This window comes from Mus musculus, chromosome 6 (assembly GCF_000001635.26).
Source record: "Mus musculus strain C57BL/6J chromosome 6, GRCm38.p6 C57BL/6J".
NCBI classification, from domain to species: Eukaryota; Metazoa; Chordata; class Mammalia; order Rodentia; family Muridae; genus Mus; species Mus musculus.
The window spans coordinates 141815412-141831071 of record NC_000072.6 but is presented as its reverse complement, the minus strand read 5'-3'; the positions used below and the strand labels follow the sequence as shown (position 1 = coordinate 141831071).

The window sequence follows — 15660 nt, the reverse complement described above, 5'->3', positions numbered from 1 at the left end:
CTTGTACTCCAAAGCTGAGTATTCTTTCAGAGTACACAGGAGAGGTGACTCACTGACTCAGAGCCAGCATAGCAACAACGTAAGACTTTAAATGGCTATCATGAGCTGATGACTTAATAAAGGCTTACAGAAACTTTTGAATTTTTTGTAACACTTTCCAGTTGCTTTCAATAACTTTTTACTGTCAAATACTCATACAGTTTTCTCTTGCTTTAATGCAGAGTGTGTGAAAGAAATGAAATCATTAATGTGGATATATGTACTGGTAGGAAACATTATACGTGGAATGGGTGAAACTCCCATCATGCCCTTGGGTATTTCCTACATAGAAGATTTTGCAAAATCTGAAAACTCTCCTTTATATATTGGTAAGTTTGAAAATGAATTCTTAATATTGTTTTTAGGAAAGCAACTTCTTGGAGTGTGAAAATTGGCTGTTGATTCAGATCATTTGTAGTTTCCAGAGGGTGGGTAGAGAGCTATGCCTCTGTAGATTAAGAGATTGTTCAATGGGGGATTGACCAGTAGCTCTAGACATGGCTTGCACACCTCTGCTTCTTACTGATGGAGAGCCTCAGATCTGCTGACCTTACAGTCCTCTGATGCCACCACACTGTCCCTAAACTTTTAACAGATTTTCCAATATTTCCTGGAAAATGTTCTTGATTCAATTGTATATTTTTTTTTCAATTTTGACTGCCTTTAGGTCTTCATCTATAAGTTATTTCAATTTAATCATTGGCCATTTTGTCTGTAGTATTTTAAAATATAGTTTTCTTTTTAGTCTCTCTTTCTGTGTGTGCCTGCATGCACGCATGCATGACTGTGTGTGTGTGTGTGTGTGTGTGTGTGTGTGTGTGTGTGTGTGTGTGTGTGTGTGTGTTGGGTGCGTACATGCCAGTGTGGTAGTCAGAAACTGGCCTTTCTTTTAGGAGTTAACCCCCGGGATTGAACTTTTGTTTTGGGTTCAGGTTTGGTGGACAAGTGTCTTTACCTGCTGAGCCATCCTGCTGTGTTTTCTCTTGTCCTGTTCTCTTGCAGAGTAAGCCTTGCCAAACACTGTTTTAATCATTTTTTGTCTATCATGTTCACCATAGCAACTGTCTTCTTACTTATCAGCTGCTCTGTTTTTACTACTCCAGGCTCTACACTCCGGTCTTCTGTGATGTTAATGATACAGTTTACTTCTTATAACTCCTCAGCCTAAACATGTTCCTTCATTGTTTTATTAAATATCCCTGTTTATTCTTTTGGCTGTATTCTTTTAAATTATCTCTTAAAAAACTCTCCGCATCTCTCAGGCAAGAGCCAATTTACTGTCCACTTCCTTATGTTGTCTGCTAGATGATTTGAGTTTACTATGAATAATTTGCTTATGTTCTTAAGTAAATCCATCTGTACTTGATTATAAACCCAGACCTTTGTATACAGGGTTTTTAATTAATATAGATACATCACTTCGAAAATAAAGAGTTTAAGAGATGACAGAAATAGGACTAGTGTTAATCAAGATGAATTAAGTTAAAAATAACTTTTTGTCACATTTTAGAGGCTTATTAATTTGACAATAAAATTTTCTATTGTTAATCTAGTCATTCTGCCCCCACAGACATCTAAATAATAAAATACAAGCACTTTTCTATTTTCAAAACCACAGAGACTCTCTCTCTCTATATATATATATATACCATAATATAATTTGTATATCTTATGTTTAGTACATAAATATCTAAATTTCCTATATAATAGCTATATAATACATAAATATTATATATGTATATATAATAAAATAACTATAGAACACAAATTAGAAATATAGTTTTGTGTATGGCTCTGTAACTGAAGAGATATTGAAGCCAAATATGAAAACTGAAAGTTATCGATGTAGACAATAAGTTAAACAAGAAGAGATCAGGTTGTCTTGGGAACACACATATATACTGAGAATTCCTAGATCCAAATACTTGGAGAATTTTCTGCTTAGTGTATGGAGTGAGAGGAGGAAACTTCAACAAGGAGTATCCATGGGAACAGAGAAATCAATAAATACACAGTTTGGTGAAGGTTTCAGGAGGAAGCAGACAGAAGAAGAGTTGGCCAACAATATCAAGTAAGTTAAAAGACTAAAAGTCAAAAGTGTACATGAGTCAAGATGGCTGAGGCATACACAGCACCTGAAGCAGACTAGAGGCTTTCAAGGCAAGTCTTCCCAGAAATCCCTGGCTATGGTAGCCAGCACAAAGTGGTTAGGAGGGACTCAGTAAACGGATGAGAGATACTACCAGCAAGCACATGCTCTCTCTCCACTTCAGTGTCAGCCCTGTAACCTCCATGAATGAGTCTCTATATTGGAATCCAAGCACAAGCCAAAGTGCTATGCTGCAATAAGGTGTCTGCAATCTCCAGAGACTGCAGTATCTGCAGAACAACTAAAAAAAAAATCAGGTCTGGTAGGAAGATGCTTTGAAACCTCTGACACCTATCACTATCCTCTCCACTTCAGGAAAAGAATCAGTCTAGACTGAAATCCAGTGAGAAGAACTCTTAAAAATTGTGATAGGAATTCTGAAGTGCAGCTATTCAGAACTGATGGCTAATAGCAGTGGTGTGGGTGGAGAAGGACTCTTTTATTTAAAGTGCTTACCACTGGGAGTTTAGCCATGCTCCAGTGAGTAAATAGGTTGGATTTAGTATTTTCTTTTTTCCCCCATTTGGGGGAGGTCGTGAGAGGGAGATGGATCTGAGAAGACTAAGAAGTGAATGTTATCAAGGTTTATTATGTAAAACTCCCAAATAATCAATAAAAAGGACAATAGGGGAGAAAGTGATCCATATGGAAATCACTTGTGGTACCAAGAGAGACTCTTATAAACAGGAAGCATTTGAGCAGAATAACAGGCAGACAACGTAGAACAGGAAAGAACTCAATTAAGGTTGGAGATCTTGTAGGAATCTTTGCACAGCGGTCATCAAACAGAAGGAAGTGTTTGAGAGAACAAGGCAGATAGAAAGGTTGGTATTGGGAAGTCAGGCACACAGAGAAATACTAACCCATAGAGACACAGAGATGGAGGAAAAGATAGGATCTAAAGTGAAGAGAAGGAAGTTGATGTTGTTCATATCTGGATGTTCTGTGGGTAGGAGAGATTCTGAACTGCAGATACGTGGGGAGGTGCTAGAGTTGGTTTCAAAGAACCCAGGTGTGGTTGGAAAGGACCAAGATAAGAACTGTGACCAGGACAACATCAAAGTGAAGTGCTGTTATGAGGACACATTCCTTCTGTGGAAGGAAGTTTCAAGAATAGAACTTTGATGAAGCCGCAGTACAAGAAGTTCATTACAACAAGCACTACTTTAGAAACAGTGTTAGTTCCATTACTCTCTCTGTGAGTGCAACTTTGGGGATAAGAGATTTCATTGAGAGAAAAGAGGTAAATTTGGCTTAGAATTCTATCACAACAGGGAAATCACAGCAGCAGGAGCTTGAGACTGCTGGACACACCCACAAGAGCAGAGAGAGTGAATGTATGCATTTTATGTCTTTGCTTACATGGTTGTGCTCAACTGTTTCTTCACTCTTTATAAAGTTCAGAACCTCCTTGGGGAATGGTGCTACCCACAGTGGACTGGGTCTTCCCATATTAACTTAATTAAGATAATCTCCTATTGCCCTGTCCAGAGGTAAACACTATGTAGGCAATGCTTTATTAAGACCTTCCTCCCAGGTAGTTCTGTATTGTGTCAAGTTGATAATGAAAGCTAGCCATCACAGAGACACTCTGAAAACCTGGCTATGGAAGCATCAAAGGGTCATTGCTTTGATGGGACTACCTGTGACAGTATAGCCTTGCAGTTACCTTAGTGTAGAAAAGAATTTGAAAGGTGGTTTTAAGTAATGAGAATTCTGTGTCAATAAACTTTCATTCACTTAAATCCCTTAAATGGTTTATTTATTTATTTTTTATTAATCATTCCATTCACTTACATCTCAAATGATAGCCCACTTTCCAGTTACGCCTCCACAGGCCTCCCATCCCAAAACCTCCTTCTCCTCCCTCCCCTTTGCCTCTATGAGGATGCTCCCCCACCCACCCAACCTCTCCTGCCCCACTCCTCCAGCATCCCCTTACAAATGGTCTATGAAGAGGAAACTTTTCATTTGGCTCATGTCTCTAGAAGTTTTGGTCTATGTCACTGGTGTCCTGTCATGAGGCACCTCATTATGGTGAGAGAGTCAAACCATTCATTTTGTGAATGAGAAATAACACAGAATCAGGAAGCTGTTATAGCTTTACTCCAGATGACCTGAAGACCCACCACCATTCCCTGTATAAGAAGCAATGCATCAGATTCCAGTGATGCCCCCACCTCCAGAAAAAAAAAATCTGCAAATTGAGGTTCTGGGAAACATCCCATTTTAAAGCCATAAGAGCTTCTTTCTCAATATTTATAGAAAGCTAACACATGTACAGATAATATATATATATATATATATGAACATTTATGTACAGGTAACATAGATATACACTGAATATGTAAAAAGCAAATGTGAGGTAGTGAGGTGTGTAACTCAGCAATAAAGTTTTTTCCTAGCCTGCTACATTTGATACCCATCTCTGCAAAGTAAGGAAAAGAAATCTAAGATTAAAAATAATCCAATCTCAAGCCTTTTATTTTTTAAAACAAATTCTTTGTGTATTTGTGTCACTTCCTATCTTTGTTTACTTCCAGGGATTTTAGAAACAGGAATGACCATTGGCCCTTTGATTGGACTTCTGTTGGGATCTTCCTGTGCAAACATTTATGTAGACACTGGGTCTGTGAATACAGGTAACACAATGCATTTTATTTATACAAGCCCAGTCCTAGAGTGTGGGAGAATGCTCAGAAAGGCTATACCACTGCCTCCTTTGATCCTGTTGGGTAAATTATCACCTTAAAGATGATAGACCTAAGGGAGCAGAGGAAAAGATAAAATGTCATCTTCTGATTCCAAATCCACCATTCTTCAATGTTTCAGCCACATGTTTGATTTCAAAGAATTACCCATAAAGGTTTTTCTCAATGAGGCTGTCACAGTGGATAAAGAAACAGATCTTTCTGTTATGTGGTAAGCACCAATTTACAAATGTTTCATATGACAGGTTCACATGCTGCTAAAATATATCACCATATACTGCTTGATAAAATGAATTTTCTTAATGAATACACAAGCCATAAAAATAATTGGAGAACATGTATTTTATTTTATTAACTGTTTGTGTGTGTGTGTGTTTATGTGTGTTTATGTGTATGTGTGTGCCTGCTTGTTTCAGAGAAGGTAGAAGGTATATTATCTCCTGAAATGAGAGTTTCAGGTGGTGGTTAATTTCCATGTATGTTCTGGGAATAGAACTCAGGACTTCTGCAAGAGCAACAATAACACTTGGAAACCGAACTGGCTCTCCAGCGCCCATCCTCACTCACTGTGCTGTTTTGAGAAATGAGTATGCCAGGTTAAAGTTAATTCCTTAGTCTCAAATCTGATTTCTCTCTTTTTGAAATGTAGTTTTAACTATTATGCTACGAAGCACCTTAGATCCTTTTCTTCCTACTTGATTTTAATTTCACCCAATTGATCAAACTCATACACTTTATCTAGAGGTATGAATTATCACAGTGGAGTGGCAGAGGCTAGAAATCCAGAATTTAAAAAGTATAGGAAGAAGATCTCAAGGTCAAGTCCCAGTCAATAACAGGAACAAACTGTGAATTGATTACAAATTATATACAAAGTTTATTCTTAGATGGAATTATGATGAATAATAGTTTTCTACAGTCTACACAGGAAAGAATAATGCAACTTAATGCAACATCTATAATTCTTTACAGATGACCTGACCATAACTCCCACTGATACACGCTGGGTCGGTGCTTGGTGGATTGGCTTTTTGGTCTGTGCAGGAGTGAATATCCTGACCAGCATCCCCTTTTTCTTCTTTCCAAAAACACTCCTAAAGGAAGGATTACAGGATAATGGAGATGGAACTGAAAATGCCAAAGAGGAGAAGCACAGAGAAAAAATCAAGGAGGAAAACCGAGGAATCACTAAAGGCAAACATGGAAACTTTAAACTGTTTGGTTTAAATGGGTCTGTGGTCAGTGGGCACTTGTCACTTGTGCTGAGTTAGGATAGTTTTTGACTAATCATCACCATTCATTGTGTTGAATGTCTTCCACAGTCATCACTTGGAAACAACTAACAATATATGGAACCTGACTTACATGAATTGTTTTATATTAGACTTATAAAAATTCAAGTCAGTCTGAATAGTCAATGAGAAAATGTATTTTACCATCTGTTTTGAAAATCTTATAGTGCAGAAAATATTAGACTAAGTTAAGAAAAAAGAAAACAGGAGTAAGAAGAAATCCCAGCTACAGATAGTGGTAAAGGAAAACTTGTTTGATAAGGAAAATGTTTAGCTATGAGCATCCTTGAAGTCAAAGCTGAAAGAGAAAACATGATAGGTGACATAATCCTATTTGAAGGTAGTGATAGTCTACAGGGCAACTGTTTCCTCAGAACAGACTGTTTTACAGCAAGCAGGCATGTTACTAAGCAACAATGCAGAGTAGAGATGCTTCTGTGAGAAACTACTATGGGACAGTGGAGTGTTCAACAGTGTGCGTTCTTAAAACTTAACTTTATGTCATAGCTGTGTGTGTTGAGACCTTCGCAGTGTTCTCAAGAGATCCGAGTTCATGTATAAGGGACATGCTTTGGGCTCTGGATTTCTGAAAGTATATAGTTGGAAGATGGGAAGGGCTAGTGCTTTTCCTATCAAATGAGAGTAAGAGTGTATTGTTTTCCTGGGCTTCTGTTTGGTTCTGGCACAGACTACTTTGGTGAGCATCTTATTGATGATATTGCTATTTCTTCTATTACTTATAACCTCCAACATTGTTTGGCACTGAATAGTCGGTCACATGTCAGCCTTAAACATCAGGGCTGAGGAGCCAGTGACACTTGGTGTCAATGCAGAGGTTTGAATGTTCTTAGGATGATAGCCATGTTAAAGATTCTCCAGAAAGGGCAAATACTGACTGTTCTTTGTGAAACCTTGTGGTCTGCCAGATCCATCTAAATTTCAAAAGTAGAAAAGAACTTAGCAGAGAATAAGACATAGAGAAAATAACTGTGAAACTTGGAGACTCATTTAAGAGGACAGGGATGTCCTCCCAGGAATACTGACTGCAACCATCTCACTCATAAGGATGGATTTTGCCATCAGAGTCCATTTATTCTCATTAAACTGCTCTTCCTCTGCTTCAAAATGGTGTCCCCTTGATACTTTTCTCTCAATGAAATTCTAGGCAATTTATGAAGGATAGTGTAAAATTAGAAAATCAAGACAGAGACATGAAGGCATGAACAGGAAAGAGACTGTCAACTGTGGACTTCAATCAAATTATCTCCAGTGAGATCTAATCCATTTCCTAGAGGCAGGCAACACATTTGACTCTCACTTCTTAAACAGGGAACAGTTTTGGCTAAGTCACTTGGAAAGTGGTTGCTATACACCAACTGAGTCAGCATTCCATACAGTGTGATCGTCATGTTGAGATGTTTAAAATATCATTAGTGATTCTTTTTTCATTAATAAATATGTTTATTCACTTCACATCCCAATCAAAGGTCCCTCACATGTTCCTTGTCCCTATCCCTTTCACTTCTGAGAATTGGGAGGCATCTCATGTCACTGGGGGACTAAACATATATCCTCTACCATTGAGGGGAGAAAACAACCCAGTTAAGGGTACAGGATCCATAGGCAGGCAACAGAATTTGTTTAAGACCCCATTCCAGTTGTTGGCAATGCTCATGAAGACCAAACTGTACATCTGCTACATTTGTGCATATAGCCTACGTCTGGCCCTTATATGTTCTTTGGTTGTATGTTTTGGTTTTTATCTAATTTAGTCTCTGGAAGCCTGCCAAGGGTCAACATTAGTTGAATCTGTTGGTCCTTTTTGTGGAGTCCCTACCACCTCAGGTCCTTCAATCTTCCCCCATCTTTTCTACAAGACTTTCTGAGCTCAGTCTAATATTTAGCTGTAGGTTTCTGCAGGTGCTTCAGTCAGTTGCTGTGTGGACCTTTTCAGAGTATCATTAATAGTGTCAGGGATTGATGCTTGCCCACAGGATGGTTCTCAAGTTGGACAAGTCATTTCCTGGCCATGCCTTAAATCTCTGCTCTATCTTTGTCCCTGCACTTCTTGTAGGTGGGACAAATTTTGGATCACAGGTTTCATGGGTGGGCTTGTGTTCTTATTCCTCCAGTGGGAGTCCTGCCTGGCTACAGGATGTGACCACTGCAGGATCCATATTCCCACCTTCTAGGATTCTCAGGTGGAGTCAGTGTCATAGCCTTTCTGGAGTCTTCTCCAACCTAGGTTTCTGGCAAGTCCTTGAGGTATGTCCCTTCCCCAACTTCTACCTCTTTCAGTTCACTCTCCTTGTCCCCTCTCCCCAGCTCTTCCTATACCTGATCTTCCTCACTCTATCCCCCTTCAGATTTTCCTTTCCCATCCAATTCCCTCCCTCCATACCCCTTCAATGACAATTTAATTTTCCCTCTGAGTGAGAGTCAAGTTTCTTCTCTTGGACACCCCTTATTATTAGCTTCTCTGAGTCTGAGGACTCAGAGTATTGGGGATATCCTGTACTTTATGGCTAGTATCCACTTATAATCGAGTACGTATCATGCATGTCCTTTGATTATGGATTACTTCACTCAGAATATCTTCTAGTTCCATCCATTTGTCTGCAAAGTTTATGATGTTCTTGTTTCTAATAGCTGAGCAGTATTCTATTGCATAAATGAACCACATTTTCTTTATCCTTTCTTTTGTTGAGAGACATCAAGGTTCATTCTAGTTTCTGGCTATGAACATAATGAAGAAAGTATCCTTGTGGTATGGAGGGGAATCTTTTGAGTATATGGTCAGGAGTGATATAGCTGGGTCTTCAGGTAAGACCACGATTGATTTCCAGAGTGGTTGCACAAGTTAGCATTGTTCCCCTTGCTCTACATCCTCTCCAGCTTGTGCTGTTGCTTGAGGTGTTTTATACACACACACACACACACACACACACACACACACACACACACACACACACACACACACACATTTAATGTATATGAGAACACTGTCAATGTCTTCAAACACACCAGAAATGGTCATCAGATCCCATTATACATGGTTGTGAGCCAGTTGTGGTTGCTGGAAATTGACCTCGGGACCTCTGGAAGAGCAGTTAGTGCTCTTCACCTCTGCTCCATCAATCCCTCCAGCACTGTTGCTTGAGTTTTCAATCTTAACCAGTCTGATGGTTGTAAGGTGGAATTTTACACATTAATTTGTATTTCTCTTATGACTTGTGATGTGAAGTGCTTCTTGGCCAGCCATTCAAGATTTCTCTGTTGAGAATTATTGGTTTAACTCTATACCCCATATTTAATTAAATTGTGTGGTTTATTGGTATCTAATTTCTTGAATTCTTTACATAATTTGGATATTAGCCCTCTGTAGGATGTAGGGTTGGTGAAGATCTCTTTCCAATCTCTAAGTTGCCATTTTCTCCTATGGATTGTGTCTTTGCCTTACAGAATCATTTCAGTTTCAGGAGGTCCCATTTATTAATTGTTGATCTTATTGGCTAAGCTATTGGTGTTCTGGTCAGGAAGTTGTCTCCTTTACAAATGCCTTCAAGGCTTATTCCCGTTTTTCTGTTCCATTAGATTTGGTTTCTCTACTTTTACATTGATGCCTTTGATGTCCTTAGACCTTAGTTTTGTACAATGTGATAAATATGGATCTATTTGCATTTTTCTACGTACAGACATCCAGTCAAGACAACGCCATTTCTTGAAGATGCTTTCTTTTATTTTGTCTTTTCCCTGAATTTTATGTTTTTGGCTTCTTTGTTAAGTATCAAGTGTCCACTGGTGTTTGGGTTCATTTCTGGATGTTTGTTTTGATTTCATTGATCAGCCTGTTTCTATACCAATATCATGTAGATTTTACTACTAATTCTCTGTGATACAGCTTGAAATAAGGAATAGTGATAACTCCTGAAATTCTTGTATTGTCCAGTAGAATTCTGTGCTAAAATCATCTGGCCCTGGGGTTTTTTTGGTTGGGGGACTGCTAATGGCTCTTTCAATTTTCTTAGAGGACATGGGACTGTTTAAATAGCTTGGTAAATGGAATCTATCAAAAAAAAAAACATGTGCTTTATGTATTTTCCAATTTTGTGAGTATAATCTTAAGTAAGACTTAATAATTCCTTGGATTTCCTTGGTGTCTCTATGTCCCGTTTTCATTTCTGATTTTATTCATTTAGATATTGTCTCTCTGCCTCTTAGTCAGTTTGGCTAAGGGTTTATCTCAAAATGTTGATTTTCTCAAGGGATCAGCTCTTGGTTTTGATGAATCTTTGAACTATTTTCTTTATTTCTATTTTATTGATTTCGGCCTTAAGTTTGTTTATTTATTGCTGTTTAATCTTCTTATGTGTGTTTGCTTCTTTATAGCTTACAACTTTTGGGTGTGCTATCTATTTGCTAGTATGAAAGCTCTCCAATTTCTTTATGAAATCACTTAGTGTTACAAACTTTTCCCTTAGCACTGCTTTTATTGTGTCCCATAAGTCTGTGTATGTTGTGCCTTCATTTTCATTGAATTCTATAAAGCCTCTAATTTATTTCTTTATTTCTTCCTTGACCCAGTGGTCATTGAATATAGAGTTGTTCAGTTACCATGAGTTTGTGGGCTTTCTGTTGTTTCTATTTTTGTTAATGCCCAGAATTAACAATGGTGTTCTGATAATATGCAATGGTTTATTTTGATTTTCTTGCATCTGTTGAGGCTTGCTTTGTGATCAAGTATATAGTCAGTTTGAAGGAAGGTTCTGTGAGGTGCTGATGATGCTTCTAATTCATGAACTACCATGAAGTTCTGGAGGGATGCTGCTGCTGTCTTGGCTGCTGTATAATTTCTGGAAACTTCCTAAGCTGTTAGTTTATACATTCTTGCATAAAGTACTGAGAGTACTATATTCTGAACTAAAACTTCATTAAATTGAGTCTCAGGCAGATTCCAAAGAACAGACTAGTCAACTCTAGAGAATACAGGCTATTAATAGAAGGAAGTAACAGAAAAAGGGATGAAAGAGAGTGGCAACAGAAACAATCACATCTCCATATAGTTTTGTTTGATAGCGCAATTATGATCTAGTTCTTTTATAGCCCATTGTTTCACTAACTTCCAGATGTGACTTAAAGGATGTTTATCCCAATAGGGATTAAGATTGATCAAATGCAGTTTTGTCACAGCACAGAATCCATGAGATTTTAGGAGAACACTGGATACAAAGTACTAGGCTAAATTAGCTTGATAACTCAACACTCTCTTGTTTCAGATTTCTTTCTGTTCATGAAGAGCCTCTCCTGCAATCCGATTTACATGATTTTCATCCTTATAAGTGTGATCCAGGTCAATGCCTTTATCAATTCATTTACCTTCATGCCTAAGTATCTGGAACAGCAATATGGAAAATCCACTGCTGAGATAGTCTTCCTCATGGGTATGTAATTTCGTTATTTCTTTAATAGCATCCTTCTTCCCACAAGGTCATTGTCTTAGGTTTACTGCTGTGAAGAGACTCCATGACCTAAGCAACTCTTAAAAGGTAAACATTTAATTGGACCTGCTTACAATTGCAGACCCTTAGTTCATTTTCATCATGGCAGGAAACATGGCAGCATCCCAGTAGACATGATGTTTGAGAAGGTGCTGAGCATGTTGATCTGACTGCAGCCATTCCCCTCTGGACAGAGGTTCAAATCCCACACCCACCATGATGTACTATATCCAACAAGGCCACTCCTACTCCAACAAGACCACACTTCCTAATATGTGCCACTTCATATGGGCCAAGCATATTCAAACCACCACAGACATGATAAACAGTATCTATCCTCAAGTGCATGATAAAGAGTAAGAAAATACCACAAGGAGACAACAATGATATGAAATCTGTTTGGATTTTTTTATAAATTTCTTCTCCAGGGAAATTTTCCAGTATCCAGGGAAATCAAGAAAGAATAGGGAAAGAATGTAGCCATAAATATGCATTTTTGATCTTTCTTTTAAATCAGAATAAAATATCAGCATATTTATGGACATCTTGGCGAAAGCTTCTATCAGTCACTTTTCAGACATCAATATGTTAATTCAAAGGGGAATACTTAACTCAATGGGATTCTGTATCTTACTCCCACATTTTACATCCAGGCTTCAGTTCTAGGTCTTGCTCTCCACATCACTCCCAATTCAGTGGCTCAGACCCTTTGGTCTGATGAGTCTGTGCAACCACACTCACTCTGCTTTTCTTGTTAGTCCACTGAACCCAAGGATCCTAATTTACTCTTTAAAACTGAGGATCACAGTCAGCCACCATCCACATTATCTAGGCCTCTCTGAAAGTCCAAATCTCAGTCCTCACCACAAGGTATACAAAATTAAATGCAGCATTGTGGATCTGCAAAGGATGGTTAAATTCTAAGCCTGGTACTGGTATTGTGTGAATCTGCCCTACACATGACTTTCTCTTCCCCTTTCTTTTTCTTTCTGTTTTTCATTTATCTTTGATTTTCATATAGCAAAAGAGAGACAGGGAGAAAAAATACTGGACAACATAAACAATGCACAAAATGTTTTGAACTTGATAAGCAGGTAACAGGAGCAACCAAACTCAAAAGGTCAGCAGAAAACTCAAAATCACTCAGAGCTGAGTGACGTTTCCAATATACAAAGTCAAAACAAATACATGAAACATCTAATGCCATAAATGAATGTATGTTTGTGAGTGAATGTGTATGCAATGTTTATATTTATCACCTGCTATTCATGATTAATAAACACTAGTACTATTTTAAAAGTGACATGATACACACATGAAAACCTCCTTTTATGTAACATGTGAGTAAATATGGGGTAGATCATTGTATATTAGAGCTAAATAAGTTCTTAAGTAAAATGTATTAGATACATTCATAATATATTTTTATCTGTTCTCTTTTATCAGTGCTATTTTACTTGCAATTTTAGGTCTTTACATGTTACCTCCAATATGCCTCGGATATTTAATTGGTGGTTTGATTATGAAGAAGTTCAAGATTACTGTCAAGAAAGCTGCATACATAGGATTCTGGCTATCCCTGACTGAGTACCTTCTGTCTTTTGTTAGCTATATAATGACCTGTGACAATTTCCCAGTTGCTGGATTAACCACCTCTTATGAAGGGTATGTTGTTTTCTAATGAAGATTATAATATTTTCACAATTCCTTGTAAATTTTCTTCATGGATTGAATATAACTAGATCATCTTATTGTGACTTAATAGCAGTAATCCATGGTTTTCTTGCATTTCCTTCCACCCATCAAGCCTATAGAAGCCTGCAGAAGTAAGCTTATTAAAGATATCTGAGGACTACCAGTGAGTAAGTTTTTTATTCAATAGGCATTCAATGGTGATATCCTAGTCTGTTTTAAAGAGTAAGTAAGGAAAATAACATAGAGCTTTGTATCCTCAATTATCCATGTATTTTATACTCCCATAAACAGATAGCATTAAAAGTTAACTAAACAAGTCAGCAAGCCTTCATCAGTTTCTACTGTAGTCTCAAATTTAGCATAATTGAATGTAAGTCATTGTAAGTCAGTTAATGTATATATTTTCACTTGGCACTGGTATAGTTAGATCTCATGTGCTCTGCAGTCTCAGATTTTGAGTTTCAAGGGTTGCCTGGTCATATTCTATATTACCATTGGACATTTAAAAATTATTTTAGAACACACACACACACACACACACACACATATATATTATATATATATATATGTATATATGTATATATATATATATATATATATATATATATATAATCAACCATTCAGTTAAAATGAAGTAAAGTATTCACTTGTAGGTTAATTTCAAAGAGCTAGGGAGATGACCCAGTAGTCAAGGGCTTTGTGAGCATGCAGGAGGGCCTGAGCTTAGATCCTTAGAACCCATGTAAAGGTTGAAATGGTAAGGTATCTGTAATCCCACTGCTCCTACAGTGAGCTGCATGGAACAGGCAGGACAACCTGAAAGTTCATGTGCCTACTAGTCTATAATTCGTGGCAGTGAACAACAGGGGACTCTGTCTCCAACAAGGTAGAAGACTATCTTCTGACATCCATATTCACAGTGCTATATAATGTGCTTGTACACACACACACACACACACACACACACACACACACACACACACACACACACACACACACACACCAGAAAGAGCAGAAAGAGACAGAGATAGAGAGATAGAGACAGAGAAACAGAAACAGAGACACAGAGACAAAAAAGAGATTAAAACTAAATTGAATTATAAGTAAAGAGTAAAATTGCCTTCAAAATTCTTAAGAATTGTAAGGTTAGAATAATTTCTAATATAAAATCATGAGGAAATACATAAATATATGTATATCTGATATATACATACATATCTATATCTGATATATATGTACATATACACTTACACATACACATATACATATACATGTACATCTGGTTTGGATTGGTATCTCCTTTAAAACAGGGATATTTCCATTCACTTTGGAGATACAGAAATTGAAACTCAGGGGGCATTAGTGTGTTTAAAGAAAATTGCTTCAAAACCAGAGTAGAGTTGTACATACTGAGTCCATTTCTAGTCATGCCGTCTCCACACTGTGTTTGCAGAACAGGATTAAAATTCAGCATCTAGACTCCCACATTTCCTGTTTAAATATTAGTCACTGCTGGACCCTTTTTCAAAAGAACATCTTGGGTATTAAAATGAGTCTGTTTTGGGAGCTAAATACAGCATCTATCTTATAGATGAAAATTACAGGTTTTGTTCAAGCTAGCCCTTTTTCATTATTTCCCATCTTGCAGATCAATGAGAGATTAGTCCTCTTCAATTTAGCTCTAATAGCACTTTATTTTCTCATAGGATAGACATTTAATGTTTGCTTTGGAAGTAATTTTTAAAAGCAGTCATGCAAACACTGGAGCAGATACCTTTTGTGCCTAAAACATAGTATAGAGAACACATGTTGATTTATTGATGATTTTTGTTTCTGTGCTGGGGGAGAAGATGAAATGTGATGATATTTTTTCTCTCTGTCTCTGTCTCTTGGTCCCTCTATCTCTCTCTCTCTCTGTGTCTGAGTGTGTGTGTGTGTGTGTGTGTGTGTGTGTGTGTGTGTGTGTGTGTGTGTGTGCATGTACATGTACACACATGCAAATGCTGAGATGAGAAAAATTAAAGTGTTTGGGCAGGATTTTTTAAGTATTTGTAACATTTCAAATCATTTCAGAGTTCAGCACCCTCTATATGTGGAGAATAATGTCCTTGCTGACTGCAACACAAAGTGTAGCTGCTTAACGAACACATGGGACCCAGTGTGTGGAGACAATGGTCTATCATACATGTCAGCTTGCCTCGCGGGCTGTGAGAAGTCTGTTGGAACTGGAACCAACATGGTAAACATCCTTTCAGTGTTTGAGCTGATGTTTTGTG

General features: G+C 37.6%; 1 protein-coding gene across 7 annotated transcripts in view; it reads left to right on the top strand.

The window, feature by feature from the left end:
- The window catches only part of Slco1a4 (solute carrier organic anion transporter family, member 1a4), a 50847-nt gene that overhangs the window by 25213 nt on the left and 9974 nt on the right, over positions 1-15660 (top strand). For 5 of the 7 annotated variants that reach the window (NM_001355577.1, NM_030687.2, XM_011241584.2 and 2 more), the window contains 6 exons: positions 222-368; positions 4732-4830; positions 5872-6093; positions 11468-11632; positions 13159-13354; positions 15458-15623. In NM_001355577.1, coding sequence (NP_001342506.1) covers positions 222-368; positions 4732-4830; positions 5872-6093; positions 11468-11632; positions 13159-13354; positions 15458-15623 — 995 coding nt within the window. Of the gene's footprint in view, positions 1-221; positions 369-4731; positions 4831-5871; positions 6094-11467; positions 11633-13158; positions 13355-13496; positions 13552-15457; positions 15624-15660 lie in introns of all 7 variants that reach the window. The other 2 variants (XR_003956207.1, XR_003956206.1) reach the window with 2 other exon arrangements.